Raw genomic sequence first — 15620 nt, 5'->3', positions numbered from 1 at the left:
CCATCAGCATATATTTGAAGTTGGGGGGTTTTCTGCCCCAATATGCATCACTTTGCACTTGCTTACATTGAACCACATTTGCCATTTTGTTGCCCAATCACCCAGTTTGGAGGGATCTTTTTGGAACTCCTCACAATCTGTTTTGGATTTTACTAACCTAAATAGTTTAGTTGCTGCTCCCTGGGGGACCCCACTTCCTACTTCCCTCCATTGTCAAAACTGTCCATTTATTCCTATCTTCTTTTTCCTGTCCTTCAACCAGTTACCAATCCACACATAAACCTGTCCCCTTATCCCATGACTGCTAAGTTTACTCAAGCGCCTTTGGTGGGGAACTTTGTCAAAGGCTTTTTGGAAGTCCAAATATACTAAGTCAACCGGATCACCTTTATCAACATGCCTGTTGACACACTCTAAGAACTCCAAAAGGTTAGTGAGACAAGATTTGCTCTTGCAGAAGCCATGCTGGTTCTCCTTCAGCAAGGCCTTTTCTTTGGTCTGTTTTACAATTTTTTTCTTAAGTATGCTTTCCATCAATTTACCTGGCACCGAAGTTAAGCTAATGGGCCTGTAACTTCCTGGATCCCCTGTTGAAAATTGGAGTTACATTGGCTACTTTCCAGTCCTCTGTTACAGAGCCTGATTGTAGGGACAAGTTACATAATTTTGCTAGGATATCAGCAATTTCACATTTGAGTTCCTTCAGAACCCTTGGGTAGCCATCTGGCCCAGGTGGTCTGTTAATTTTTAGTTTTCCAAGACAGTTTAGAACATCTTCCCTTGTCACCTCAAATTGGCCCAGTTCTTCAGCCTCTAAACCTGAGAAGCTCAGTTCTGGAGAGGGTATATGGTCATTATCCTCTGTCATCAAGACAGATGCAAAGAACCCATTCAGCTTCTCTGAAATCTCCTTGTCCTCCTTAATAATCCCTTTCATACCCCCATCATCTAAGGGGCCAACCGCCTCCCTGGCAGGTTTTCTACTTCTCATATATTTAAAGTTGTTATTCCCCTTGACACTTCTAGCAATATGCTCATCAAACTTTCTTTTTGCATCTCTTATTGTTTCCTTGCATTTCTTTTGCTAGAATCAATGTTCCTTCCTGTTCTCTTCATTTGGGCAGGACTTCCATTTTCTGAAGGAAGTCTTCTTCCCTTCCATATCTTCCCTGACTCTACTTGTTTGCCATGCTGGCATCCTCCTGAACCTGGTGGTACCTTGCCTGCTTCTTGTTATACATTCTAGGGGTGTGCAATTCGGGTTTTCAGTGATTCGGTTTGGGACCTGAACCGAATCACCCCCTATCTGTTCTGTGCCCGAATCTGGGCCACCCGAATCACCCCTGATTCGGTTCGGATTTGGATTAAATCCAAATCCAAATCGATTCGGGAAGGAAAAATGGGTCCCAGGGGCAAAATAGTGGGGTGGGGTGGTAGTTCCTAATGGTTGGAGGCTACCACCCAAATTTCAGGGGAATTGGGCAAAGGGCTGATTTTTGGGAAATTTTTGAAGTTTTAGTGTCTTTGGGGCAGTTCGGGGGCATACAGTGGGATCTGGGCAAAAAGTGTGGGGTGGGGTGGTAGTGCCTAATGGGTGGAGGCTACCACCCCAATTTCAGAGTGATGGGGCAGAGGACTGATTTTTGGGGAATTGTTGAAGTTTACGCGTCTGTAAGGTTTTCCCCCATAGAGAAGTATTGAGGTGTCAGCAAATGGATAGCTTCACGCGGGGGGCAAAGGGGTGGCCTAGAGCAGTGTGGGGTTGGTGGTAGTGCCAGGTAGGGTCAAGGAAGCTACCTGAATTTTTTCAAAGAATTTGGGCAGAAGGCTGATTTTTGGGGAATTGTTAAAGTTTACGCGTCTTTAAGGTTTTTCCCCATAGAGAAGCATTGAGGTGTCAGCAGCCCCATAAGTGCACTTGGGGGGTGCTGGGGTGGCCCAGAGCGAGTGGTAGTGTAGTTCACATAGGGTGCCAACCACCCCCATGGGTTTCTAACCCATGGGGTACAGGGTTCTGTTGTTTCAGAGGTATTCTGTGTGTGGAGCTATCATAGAATCCACACACAGAACACTCTCTTAACACATTCCCTCTTGAGAACCTCTGTTGACAGAGTTCATCCAAGGTGATTTTTGAGGCTGATTGTTCTGAGATATTTTAGCATCCACATGAAGGCCATTTTGCCCGGTCCAGCTTGGATTTCATGGCGGTATTGACATCGTTTCTCAGATTATGTATGTATCAATGGAAATGGCAGGACACACACTTGATCTGGCTTTTATACAGGACAGGATGAAGTTGATCTGTAGTGAGGCTCCGTACCCAAAGACAAGATGGCTCTGAGTTTAATATGAGCCCCTTTAAAAATAGAGGTTAAATACAAATTATACCTATATTTACCCAAAAGGAAGAGGACTCTGAATTTAAGATGACCCCTGATTTCTAACATCGAAGAACTTGGGAAACCCCTAGTCTTGGATTCAGGTAATTCCAATATATCATGAACAGAAGACTATCTTGTTCTGGACTGGAGGCTACTCCTGACATCTGCAGAGGTGAAATCCATTAATAAAGTGCACCCTTAAAGGCTTGTGGATCTAGATAGATTCCTGATGTCTCTGGAGAATTTTGCTGGTGGTGGTCATGTTGAGGCTTTGATCTCACTTTAGAATGTAAAGAAAACTTGGACCATTGCTGCCATACCATTTGATTCCTTGCAGATGCTGGGAGCAGTGAAACATATAGGCTGGTAGTCAGAGCACAAATGATAAAAGGCATGATGAATTTGACCGACCCAAAATTAAGAGTTTCTAGGACCTTCTTTGTGGTAGTGATGATGGCAAAGAAACTGTACTACATCACTATTGCATTTGAACAATGTCAGCTAGCAGACCTTTTTAAGGGATAAGTGGCCCATTACAATCTAGTCTAGTTGTGTGAGCATTTGGTAGCCCACTGCTATTAGTCTGTGATATATTAAACCTGTTCTAGATTAGGGTCAAGCGAGACATTCTCCCAAACACCCTTTTAAGAGTTTTGCTTACCAACTGAAGCACCTCTGACAAAAAAAGCTACTGAGAGGGGAATCCTGTTTGGAACTGCAGTACATGTGAAAGGGAGGTGAATTCATTTTCCCTTGTCCCATTTCTCCCATGCAAATGAACTGCATTTCCCCTATGCATTTTCTTGTCAAAAATCACATCCCCCCCAGCTGCTATTTGCCCTTGAAGCAGCAATTTGCTACAAATAGACTCAGGGTAGATATTACTGTTCCCAAGGACTAATAGCCTTTAGTCCAACACCCACCCTAAAACAATATCACGGACTCTGCTAGGGAGCAAAATGGTACAGTGATCCCTAATTCTGTCCCTAGATTCCAACGACAGATGCATCAATTCAACATCGGCAGTCTGATGAGGGATGGAAAAACCTGAAAAAATAATTCCAATAAAATATGGTGGCACCACCCCTCACCTCCTCTCTGCATTCTTCACTGATGCTTTGCAGAGAACATAGCTGGTCAGTTGTCATTAACAGATGGCAAGTCAGCTCCTTCCGCCAGGATTAAATCTTGAAGAACACCCTCCTTCTTAGACACTAAATTACCTATTGATCAGCATCTGAAGATCATCTGAGGAGATTGCAGCTGGTTGTTCTAGAATCTCTGCTCCTGTTGCCTGCAAACAGGCCCAGAACATGGGGTAACCTCATTACCCCTTCTTTGACCTGATCAGCCACCTAATGGCACAGTGGAGAAATGCCTAGGGAACAAGAGGTTGCTGGTTCGAATCCCTGCTGGTATGTTTCCCAGACTATGGGAACCAGCGTGGTTAGAGTGCTGGACTAGGACCGGGGAGACCCGAGTTCAGATCCCCATTCAGCCATGAGACTTGCTGGGTAACTCTGGGCCAGTCACTTCTCTCTCAGCCTAAAACCTACTTCACAGGGTTGTTATGAAGAGAAACATAAGTATGTAGTATACCACTCTGGGCTCCTTGGAGGAAGAGCGGGATATAAAATGTAAAAAATAAAAATAAAAATAGCATATCCTGCTCCCTGTCTAGTTCTGAGATGTTTTACTTACAAACAAGCCCCAACAGTATTTTGTCCCATGTTCTACTTTTCCTCCTCCCAACCAACACAATCCTAGCCCTCAGAGATTTAGTAATCTTGTGCTTAGCTGTCACAATTTCCAGACCTCCAAGTTTGTATTTGTCTCCCATGTGTACACTGTTTTCACAGAGTAGACCCATCTCACAATAGAGCATGACCAAAAATCTTCCCTGAAAAATGAAGGACCAGTTATTTATTTATTATAATTATTTTATTTTTAAAGAGTTATACCCCAACTTTTCTTTGTGTATATTGTGTATAGCAACACCTTACAGTCAGATAACAGCTAAAATACAGTCTAAAACCATCTGACACACACAAAAAATTGTTTATGGGGAAAAGAAACTAACAGTCAACCAAGTGCATTATCTCATGAAAATTAAATCGTTTTTATTGGTGTTGAGATGCCATCAGGGAGGGGACCAATGGATCTTTTGGAGCAAAGACTGGACACCAATACTGTACAGAAAAGAAAAAGTATGGGCACCAATACAGATTTCTGATTGTGGTCAGAAATGGAGCAGACTCTTCCTTAATGACCTGAATGGGCAGACAGTCTCATGCAGCTTAAACAACCCCAAAACAACAAAAAACTGTGATCAATTCTAAAACTACAATAGACTGTCTGGGAGAGGGAGAGAAAAACAAGCAGAATTTTACATCCCCATTCTCTCCCAACCTGTGTCCAGTGTCCACTACAGAGGTGACACCTTCTGGGATTGCCTGCCAGCAAACTCTAATAGCAACATGAGTCCTAAATTCTGTTCAGCCCCAGTTGAACCCCACTCACAGCAGTCCATGGAGACAGAGATGTCAATCAATCAGAAACAATGGCAACAAGGAGTCCCAGGAGTCAGGTATATTTAAAGATCAAGGTCCAGGGAGCTGCTGGGCTGGGAGAGGTCAGATCTTGGTGTTATCTTGCTCTCACTTCTAGCCCAATGCGTATGTTATCTGTAATAGATATAGATTTTCCTCTCTCACTTGTATTTCACTAGCTTGATAATTTAATATGTGCCTTGACTGGAACTATGAGATGAACAGATTACGTGGAAATAGCTGTACCCTTCCTGTTTTAAAACACACAGGAGCAATGAAAATAAGCGAGCACTCCCAGTTTGAGGGGTCGTATGATGTCCTTTGTGATGATGTCATAAGAACTAAGGTAACAATGACAGAAATTCTGGAAGTTTGAATTTGCGCACTGTCTAGCAACTACTTTCAATTTGTGAGCACTTCGACAAACCTGGAGAAGGTACTGTCTGTTTTACAATTAGCATAAGTATATTTTTGAATAAAACTCAACTGGAGGTCTCCCTTTAAGAGGAAATAGAACTTAGATCCTGAATACAGATGTATTCAGAACAAAAGGGAATGTTCTTCCTTTGATAGTTCTTACACTTACATTGAGACCTTTCTAAAGGCAGTGGAGTAGAAGCACAAGAGGTGACAATGGCAGAAGATGGGGATGACTGCTATTTCTATTTTTATTCCAGCTGTATAAAGGTAAATACAGTACTGCACAATTTATAATGGCTTGCATCGATTATAGTGCTATGCAGTCCTCAGTTCCCCAAGAAGCTATGATAAGTTCTAGCATTAGCACTATAGGATTTTGCTTTCTTTGGAAAAAACAGCACTGGAGAATTACAATATTTTTAATAATAATATTTGCTTTAGTTTCAAATATACACGCAGAAAGCAGTGGAAGTAAACAGACACTTCTGCAGCAAGCAAACTATCCTGCTGTATCCAAAGAGCAACATTTGTAGTCTTTTCCAAGCAGGACCCCCAGTTCCAGCTAATTCCAGCAAAAAGAGCAAGTTCTAATATCTCATTTGGCACACCAAAGAAAGCAATCAGAATTTATAAACAAATCAATACAGTCGCTTTGGGCTTGGCTTCAAATACAAACCAGTTTTAAAAATAACTTGGAATGCCTTACTATCTAGTTTTAGAATGACTCTTCTCATGTAATTAGTTCCCATAAATGAAACATCAACCTATCATCCTTTGCTTTTAGCAAGCGTCAGCAACTGTTAAATATTCTTTATATATTTATAGCAATAGCAATAGCACTTACATTTATATACCGCTCTATAGCCGAAGCTCTCTAAGCGGTTTACAATGATTTAGCATATTGCCCCCAACATTCTGGGTACTCATTTTACCGACCTCGGAAGGATGGAAGGCTGAGTCAACCTTGAGCCCCTGGTCAGGATCAAACTTGTAACCTTCTGGTTACAGGGCAGCAGTTTTTACCACTGCGCCACCAGGGGCTCTTATAAGGACCACTGCGCCACCAGGGGCTCTTATAAGCCACCAGGTGGCTCTGGTGGCTTATAAGTATATTTAAATATATTCCTTCATCATCCAGGAAGTCATACTGTAAAGTTATATCTTCTTTAAAAATAACGTTCTGTTAACGTATTTGTGTATGTGTCCATCACAGAGAAAAAACAAACCTTTGTGGTGCATGTGATCTGTTCCTAGCATCAAAGTTCAAAGCTGAGTAGAAGGTATTCTGAGGGGTAAAGGTGAAGGATAGTCCTGTATGAAGGTAGACTTGTAGAAACTTACATGGGTTGCTTAGCTAGTTCCCACTGATAGAGGGAGCCAAAACTAATCCTGGAAGGGAGTACATATAGGATGTGACACTTTAAAGACAGCTGTAAAGCAAAATTCCTCAGTTAATTTCTGGCAAGTAGCCAGGCCATACCATACTCTGACTTTCTATCACCTGCTCTCAGACAAATGGGATATTTGCACTTCCCACCTTTAGCAACCTATCCCAGCATCAGCATTTTTTGACAATACTGTACTTCACAAGGAATAGGAATATGTGAACAGAATTTCTGAGGGTTCTCAGGAACTGATGCCCTGCAGTTGCCATTGTCTTCCAACAGTTTAGCAGGGACTCATTGATCTCTCAAAGAATGTGACCCCAAACATCCATTGATTAAAAATGGTCTGAATCAAGTTTAACAACATCCAATAGATCTTACTGACAAGTTTTAATCCTGAATACAAATGCCCAGAACCATATTACCAGAACTAAAACATCTCTTGAATTTCTTTCCATTAAGTTCTTGAAGAATGTATTGCATAATGCATTCTTGGGTTTCTTTGATCTTTTTTCAGTAGATTAAAGAAAATATCAAGCTGTATATATATAAGGCAAACAGAACCATACATTCATCTATGGTATAGTCCCTTCAATTAAAAATAATATGGGTTTGATTTCCTCACTTAAAAAAAACCTGTACCCTGATGTATCAGTTATAGCATAATTCTGAAGTGACAATGCTGCATTTCCTTCAGTAAGCAGCAGCACAAATCTGTATCTCATTGTAAACACCAGAGGATCTCCATATGTTAATGGGTGTCCATTGTAGCCATTAGGTACCATCCACCAAGTATTGTTACTACATAAGCACCATTAAGTTCAGTTGTATGGAAGCTGCTTGGTGAATGTATGATTATACTGATTCCAGTGGTCCACTTAACTATTACTGTATATTCTAACTAGCAGAATTCTTTCCCATCACTCAATTCTTTAACTGGAGATTCCAGTGCTTGATCCTGGCACCTTTTATTTGTGAAACATGTGCTCCACCACTGAGCTATTGTTAACAAAAAAAGTTCAGTTGAAAATTGCTCGTTCTCAATGAGACACTTATAGCTTCCTGGGAATTTCTACTGGAATTTACCTAGTAGTACTGAAATAATTATTCTAAGACTTATTCACTCATTGCTTGGAATATGTCACCATAATAGATTGCACCTGCAACATTACAAGGGCAAATGTCTCCCCTGCCCCGCCCCAAATTAACTGATTGCATGAGCTGTGAATTAGGTATATAGAAGAGCATATATATTGCATAGCTGTTTTCAGACCTCTCTCTCTTCCCTATTCAGGGATCAAAGTGTCGATTCCGTCACTGTGAAAAAGCCATTGGCAGTGACACTGTGTGCTCATTATGGAGAGAGGGAAGATGTTCCCATCAACTTTGCAAATTTAGACATATGGAAATACAGGTAGAAAATGACAAGCTCTTTAAAGTGTCCTCCCTTGAAGTAGAGCTATTATGAGCATTTATAGGCTGTCTTTCACCTCTGTTACTAGAAATGTGACATCCTAGTTTCACATTTAAGATGCACAATGTCCTTGTGACACCCAAAGATCAGCTTTGCAGATAGTCATATACCATTTTAGCAACTAAATATAGCACTTGTCCACACCTTCTACTTGGTTTGAAAAGGTGTATGAATTCATTGAATTATAAGGGCCTGTCTATTTGTATTCAATTCAGTTTTGTGTTTCATTTCTTTCCTCTTTGCAGTGTGATAATGGAACATTTCATTTTTCTATTGTGTGCATATTTTTAAATGTACAGAGAAGAAAAATGAACTGTTGAAAAATCCTGAATTTTACTATATTTCGTGGCAAAATGTTTAGGGTTCAGTATCCCAGTAACAGAAACTGAATGATTTAAGGGAAATTGGGGGGGGGGAATTCCAGATAGCACATAAGAGGACATTAGGAATGTGCCAATTGTTTTGAGGTCAAATCGATACAACTCAAATCTGGTCAATTCAACTGATCTGACCTCAAAATGAATCTGTCCTGGCACCCCTGACCAAAATAGAACTTAAATCAAATCTCCCCAGATTCAAACTGATTTGAGACCCAAGTTTCCCTTAGTCATTGCCATTGTATCATGTCCCTCTGAACTACTCTGGTGGGGCACATGGGTGGCTTTTAAAGCTTAAAAAAAAGTTTTAAGTGATTTTTTAAAGTGATTTTAAGTGATTTTTCTGCCAAATGGAATAATGGGGATTCAAAGCTGCCCCATTTTTCTCTGTGGGTAGTGCCTAGGCACCCCAGAGAGAGTTGGGGGGGTATGGCCCCACAAGTGCCAACTACCACCCTACTCACAAGGTAGAGGGCCACTCGGGTGATTTTTAAGGATTTATTTTGGTAGTGTTAAGTGATTTTGTATTTTTCTCCCATAGGGAATAATGAAATTCAAAGCGGCCCCATTATTCCTCATGCATAGTGCCTAGGTACTCCAGAGTGGGTATGGGGGTAGGGTGGTATGGGTGCCAACTACCACCCAAGCCCAGTAGCGGCTGGTGGGCACTGGAGCGGGCGGGGGTGCACAGGGGAGAACCTGATCACCAAGGCAGAAGCCTACCCCCCTCCTTTCATCCACACCAGCAGTCTTGGGTATTTACCCAAGCTTGTCCGCACTGAGGTTTTGTGGGGCGGGGAGGAAGAAGGTAGAAAGCAAAAAAGCTTGGGCAAAAAGTAAGGAGAAAGTCAGAAAGCAGAAAGGAAGGGCAAAAGGCAGAAAGAGGGACAGAAAGGAGAAAGCAGGGATTGCATCTGCCCTCCCACCAAACAAACTAGTAAAAGATCAGACTTACCAGAAGTCAGGGAATACGCCAGAGCAGGGAGCTTCCTCCAGCCCTTCGTCCTCTGCCTGAAACTTCCTCTTTTGGTCTTACTGGCTGGAATAGGTGCTACTCCAGCCAATCTGATTCCTAGGAAGCTCCTCCTGGCACTGCCCCCAGGAAGAAGGGGGAAATGGTTTATAAATATACTCCCTGAAGCAACCAAGAAGTGCGTTTTAACCCATTATTTAGTTCTTCCTGGGGGCAGTTCCAGGAGCAGCCCCCTAGGAATCAGATTGCCTGGGGCAGCCTGAGCAGCAGCTATTCCAGCTAATAAGACCAAAACAAGTTACAGGCAGTGGAGGAGGGGCTGGAAGAAGCTCACTGAAGGTTTCCCTGGCTGCTGGTAAGTCTGATCAGTTAGCTTGTTTTTGTTGGGGGGGGTGTGCTACCCCTCCTGCCTCTCCTTCCCTTACTGACCAGCCACCCCTGCCCAAGCCACAAGGCAGTGGGGTACTCGGGTAAATTTTTGGAATTTTTATGTATTTTTCTCATAATGAATCCTTACGTAGAAGTAATGTAATATCTGAGAGTCTAAACACATTAGATACTCTAATGTTACATTGCTTCTGCCTAGGAATTCATTATGAGAAAAAGTTAGTTAACAACAAAGAATCTAAAATACGTTAAAATTCCCTAAAACTCACCAGGATGTCTGACTACCTTGTGGGTTGGGTGATAGTTGGCACTCATGGTGCTCTAACCCCCAACCTGCTTTTGAGCACCTAGGCACTACCCACCAGTGTCCCCTCTAACAGAGATTCCCAGATGTTGTTCACTACAACTCCCAGCATTCCCAGCTGCAATGGCCTTTGGCTGGGGATTCTGGGAGTTGTAGTCAACATCTGAGGATTCCTGTTAGAGGGAACACTGCTACCTATGGGAAATAAAAGGACCACTTTGAATCGCCATTATTCGCTATGGCAGAAAAATACAAAATAACTTAAAACTAAACATTTCCTTAAGAATCAACTGTTTGATCACTTTGTGGTTTGGCTGGTAGGCAGCACCCATAGCGCCCTGCCACCCAAACTGCCTTGCTGCCCCTTAGCCCATTAAAATTGAATTTGAATCGAATTCAAATTGAATCTACTCTGATTCAAGGGCAGCAGATTTGAGTTTGAATCAAATCAGACTGAGTCAATTCAAATCAAATTGCAAAAATCGTTTTGTGCACATCCCTAGAGGACAATGGATGCAATGAAACATGGGTGGAAGAATAATGGTTACCAGCACTGTTCTGCAAATGCTTATGTGCTCATGCAATGCTATAATTGGAGTGCAAGCTCCAACCTAAAACATTCAGCAAATGTCTAAAAGAAGCAGAACCCTTATTATCTTTTGATACCAGTTTTGCAGTTGAGTGGAAAACTTCTCTCTTTGCTGAGATCAGTGAAAAATTTACTCAAACAATTTCAGTTTCAGAGAGAATACATCTTTATGTATCTCTGTTTACATCAGTTCAGATTTCTTTTGCCAAATCTAAGAGATAAAAGCCAAAGAAGGCTCAGATTTTGCAAAATTTACTTGGATAGATATTAGAAGAGTTCTACTTCTAAGCTCTTGTTCTTCGTTGTAGATGGATTCCAGTGTTCCATCCATGACTTTGAGGCTATTCAGATGCATGTGCAAAACCAGGTGAAGGGAGCCCAGCCTGGTTTTGCACATGCGTGTGAACCACTGGGATCACGGCAGCAAACCCACCTAAGTAGCTTCGCTTTAAAATGAGGTTAAGGGAGCGAGCACTCCCTTAACCTCATTTATTTGCTCATGCAGCACACTGGGGGGCGGGGAATCTCAATAATGCATTGCACACTCATGCGGTGCATTATTGGAGCTCTGGCAGGTGTGGTGACATGTGGCAGTGCATCCTGGCTGGAAGGAGAAGCCACTGGTCGTCTGGGCACCCAGGGAAGCAAGCACGATTGTCTGTGGGGAGGGTAAGTGTAACCCGATCCCCCCACAGACCACCCCAGAGCTCTTCTCACTGATCATGAGAAGAGCTGCCTTGTCTAGAATTTTATATATAAATACATATTCATGACACATTAAACTATTGTTGTTTTTTCTGTAGCAAAAGTACAACAACATCTCGTGTTTCTGGGAAACACAGCCTTTAGGTTGTGTGAGGATCAGTTGTGTCTTCCATCACAGTAAACCTCGTAATATAAATGGACTTTTTTTGCCACCTAGTAGTGGTGAGTAAAAATGTTTTTTTCAATATTTGAGGTCTGAAATAGAACTGCGGGCCATGTTCCAGTATAAAGATCCTGGTTCCTTATTTAAGCCAAAGAGCCCCCAGATCCCACCTCTCACGTGGGCTTCTGGAGCCTGGCAGCTGGAACAGTGCCAACACAGCTGAAGTTTGTCGGGACACTCGGTCTGTGGCTGCAGCCAGCACAGGATCAACAGAAGATGGTACTCTGCTACTCTAGGCCAGGGGGGGGGGGAGGGCCAGCTCTGCAAACTTCCCAGCCCAAGCAGGCAAGGGAACTTCTGCTGTTAAAAGAGCAGACCTCAGCCTCCCAGCTAGCCTTCTGCTCACAGCCTCCGGCTAGCCCTGGTCTCTGGGCTATGAGGTCAAGACTGTTGGGAATTCTCTTTGGTAAGATAATCCCTTTTTTCATTATAGCAGAGTGCAAGAGGCACAACACAGTGGAATTTGGTTAGGCATGCGTGTATGCTGAGAGTAAAGTAACTTGGAGCCAGTTCATAGTTTCAAATCAATATATATGGCATTTATTAAAGAACTCCATTCTAGATAGGAAAGTGAGGAGTTAGGATCTCTAATCTAGCTAGCTGGATGCTGATGGATTCTGCATCTCTGCACACATGGTGCAGGGGAGAGGAGCTTGCATGTTGCAAGGTAGAAGGAACAGGAAGAGAAGGGAGAGAAAGAAAGTGGCTGGAAGGAAGTGTCCCTAAGAGTAGCAATCTACATTCCAAAGGGATAGTGTCAGAGCAGTAGAGAAGAGATGACCAATGTCTTGACCCTCTAGCTCTCTGACTCACTAGTCTGTCCTCCACTGTCTTTGAGACAAGAGACAGCGCAAAGTCCTTCACTTCCAACAGAGACTGCCTTGGTTGGTCTGATAGATGATCTCCAATTGGCTATCGACAGAGGGAGTGTGACTCTGCTGATCCTCTTGGATCTCTTTGTGGCTTTCGATACCATTGACCATGGTATCCTCCTAGACTACCTAAGAGGGGTGGGATTGGGTGGCACTGTTTTACAGTGGTTCTGCTCTTACCTCTCTGGCAGATTCCAGATGATGTCGCTTGGAGACTGTTGCTCTGCAAAGCGAGAAATGAAGTATGGAGTTCCACAATGCTCCATACTGTCTCCAGTGCTTTTTAACATCTACATGAAACAACCGCTGGGAGAAATCATCAGTAGGTTTCGTGCTGGGTGTTATCAATACGTTGATGACACCCAGATTTACTTCTCCATGTCGACCTCATCAGGAAATGGCATATCTTCCCTAAATGCCTGCTTGGAGGTGGTAATAGGCTGGATGAAGGATAACAAATGGAAGTTCAATCCAAATAAGACGGAAGTACTGACTGGGTGGGGGGGTCGGGACCCGAGAAATGGTTTAAATCTGGATGAGGGTTACACTCCCCCTGAAAGATCAGGTACATAGCTTGGGAGTGCTTCTGGACCCAAAGCTCCCCCTGGTTTCTCAGGTTGAGGAGATGGTCAGGAGCGCTTTTTATCAGCTTCGGCTGATATGTCAGCTGCCTCCGTTTCTAGAGGTGAATTACCTTAAAACAGTGGTACATATGCTGGTAACCTCCAGACTTGACTACTGTAATGTTGGGCTGCCTTTGTATGTAGTTCAGAAACTACAATTGGTACAGAATGCAGCAGCCAGATTGGTCTCTAGGACAATACGAAGGGACCATATAACAATGGTTTTGAAAGAACTGCACTGGCTGCCAATATGTTTTCGGGTGAAATACAAAGTGCTGGTTATTACCTGTAACGCTCTTAATGACTTTGGACCAGGTTATGGACCTTTGTCATGAACCCTCCTGCCTTTTACGATCTTCTGGAGAGGTCCGGTTATGGCTGCCACCAGCTCATCTGGTGGCGACCCGAAACTAGACTTTCTCTATGGCCAGCCTGGGGCTTTGGAATATGCTCCCTGCTGAAATAAGAGCATCTCCTTCTCTGTTTGTTTTCAGGGAGACCCTCAAGACCTTCCTGTTATCTCAAGCTTTTAATTAGAATTTTAATGATTTTAATAATTTGTTTTATATTGTTTTTATTGTGTTTTATGTATTTTAACCTGTGATTTTAATGTTGGCATCTGTACACCACCTAGAGATTTACATATCAGGCAGTATAAAAATATGATAAATAAAGATACAACTACAAAAAAAAATCAGACAAGGAAGCTGGCTTTTCCTAATTGACACCCCTGACTGTGGCATTGCCAACTGGAATGAGAACAGTATCTTGAAGATTAACATGCTTGGAATAAGGAAGCATTTACAAATTATGGCAACTATAATTTGAGATCAGAATTAGTGAATCAGTTTTAATAATAATGGAGCCAATACAGACATATAACAATGGCTTCCAGTTAATCTCTGTTAATAAATCAGAAATCAATCTTGGGAGTGCATGTTCCCTTTCGACAGCCCCTCCCCTTCCTGTAGCAAATTCTTATCTCTTAAACTGATTCCACAGTTGGGACTTGGGTGACTGGCCCCTGCCTATATGGTTGGATCATTTAAACATTCCTCCAGCTGGAAAACACTCATAGAAAGGTGGCTCTCATGTGGCCAAAGTAATATTTAAAGGGCTTCCAAAATCCACTCCAAACTGTGCCTTCAAAGTTAAACAAAAACTCTGTATAACCTTTAACACAGATCAGGCTGCTGATAAATTGCTTAACCATAGTTAACTGTGGAGAGGGGATTTCGTCCAGGGACTGAGCATGTTCCTGAGGCTGGCTTCTGATTTTTTAACAACAGCTAACAGATGCCAGGGTTACATCGGCATCATTCCTTAGACTAGTGCTACCAAAGGAATCTTCATAAGCCAGCATGATGCCAATGTATAGTTTGCAATCCAGAATTCAGTTAAGATTTCATTTACGTGTGATTGCATGTAATCACACATTTAAACAATTTACACTCTCAGCACATTTATGTGGGAGGAAACTCTGTTGAAATCTCTGGGATTTCCACAAAGATGTTTTAGTACTGGATATGTCTGTCAACCTTGCTTCCCACTAACATTTTTAGTGCTTTTGAAGATGCATATTGGTGTACCCAACCCTGATTTTTTAATGCAAAGTGACCATACATTTAGGCCTTTTGGCGCAGCAGGGAAATGCTTGACTAACAAGCAGAAGGTTGCTGGTTTGAATCCCCACTGGTATGTTTCCCAGACTATGATATAGGAAACACCTATATCAGACAGCAGCGATATAGGAAGATGCTGAAAGGTATCATCTTACACAATGGCAATGGTAAACCCCTCCTGTATACTACCAAAGAAAACCACAGGGCTCTGTGGGCAACCAGGAGTCGAAATCGACTTGATGGCACACTTTACCTTTACCTTATATGACATAGCTATTTATGGTGGATAGTGGATATTAAATTATGGTTGACCCCAATAATATACTGTTTGTAACTAGCAGCAAGCATTGGTATGTATCTTGAATATCTTGTATCTTTATACAGGCACTTTCCAAGTTACAAATATTGAGCTTACAAACATCCATACTGTACTTATAAACAAAGCTCCATAACATTAAGAAGATCCCCAACTTACAAACGCCAACCCGCACATACAAACAAGTTATTGTTCTTGAATTATGAACATCCAATTTACAAACAACTTTTAGAACATAACCCACATGTAAGTTGGGGACTTCCTGTATTGGCTGACATCCTGACCTTGTGTAATGAGCAAATTTCTGCTAGTGCAAAAAGGTCACATAGTTGCGCTCAAAATGGAAATTTGTGGAACTGTACTACAGCACTCTTGTGCGAAGGTTCCCTTTAAAGCAAAATGAGGTGTGCTAAAAGTTGC

The 15620-nt window shown here is 42.3% G+C and overlaps 1 protein-coding gene across 10 annotated transcripts in view; it reads left to right on the top strand.

The window, feature by feature from the left end:
* C5H12orf50 (chromosome 5 C12orf50 homolog) overlaps positions 1–15620 on the top strand; it is a 41493-nt gene that overhangs the window by 8000 nt on the left and 17873 nt on the right. For 4 of the 10 annotated variants that reach the window (XM_053256372.1, XM_053256369.1, XM_053256370.1 and 1 more), the window contains 3 exons: positions 5200–5276; positions 8030–8149; positions 11643–11766. In XM_053256372.1, coding sequence (XP_053112347.1) covers positions 5205–5276; positions 8030–8149; positions 11643–11766 — 316 coding nt within the window. In that variant the 5' untranslated portion in view covers positions 5200–5204. Of the gene's footprint in view, positions 1–5199; positions 5367–5486; positions 5618–8029; positions 8150–9691; positions 9915–11642; positions 11767–15620 lie in introns of those variants that run through there. The other 6 variants (XM_053256374.1, XM_053256377.1, XM_053256375.1 and 3 more) reach the window with 4 other exon arrangements.

This window comes from Hemicordylus capensis, chromosome 5 (assembly GCF_027244095.1).
Source record: "Hemicordylus capensis ecotype Gifberg chromosome 5, rHemCap1.1.pri, whole genome shotgun sequence".
Taxonomy (NCBI): Eukaryota; Metazoa; Chordata; class Lepidosauria; order Squamata; family Cordylidae; genus Hemicordylus; species Hemicordylus capensis.
This window is presented reverse-complemented; position numbering and strand designations above follow the sequence as displayed.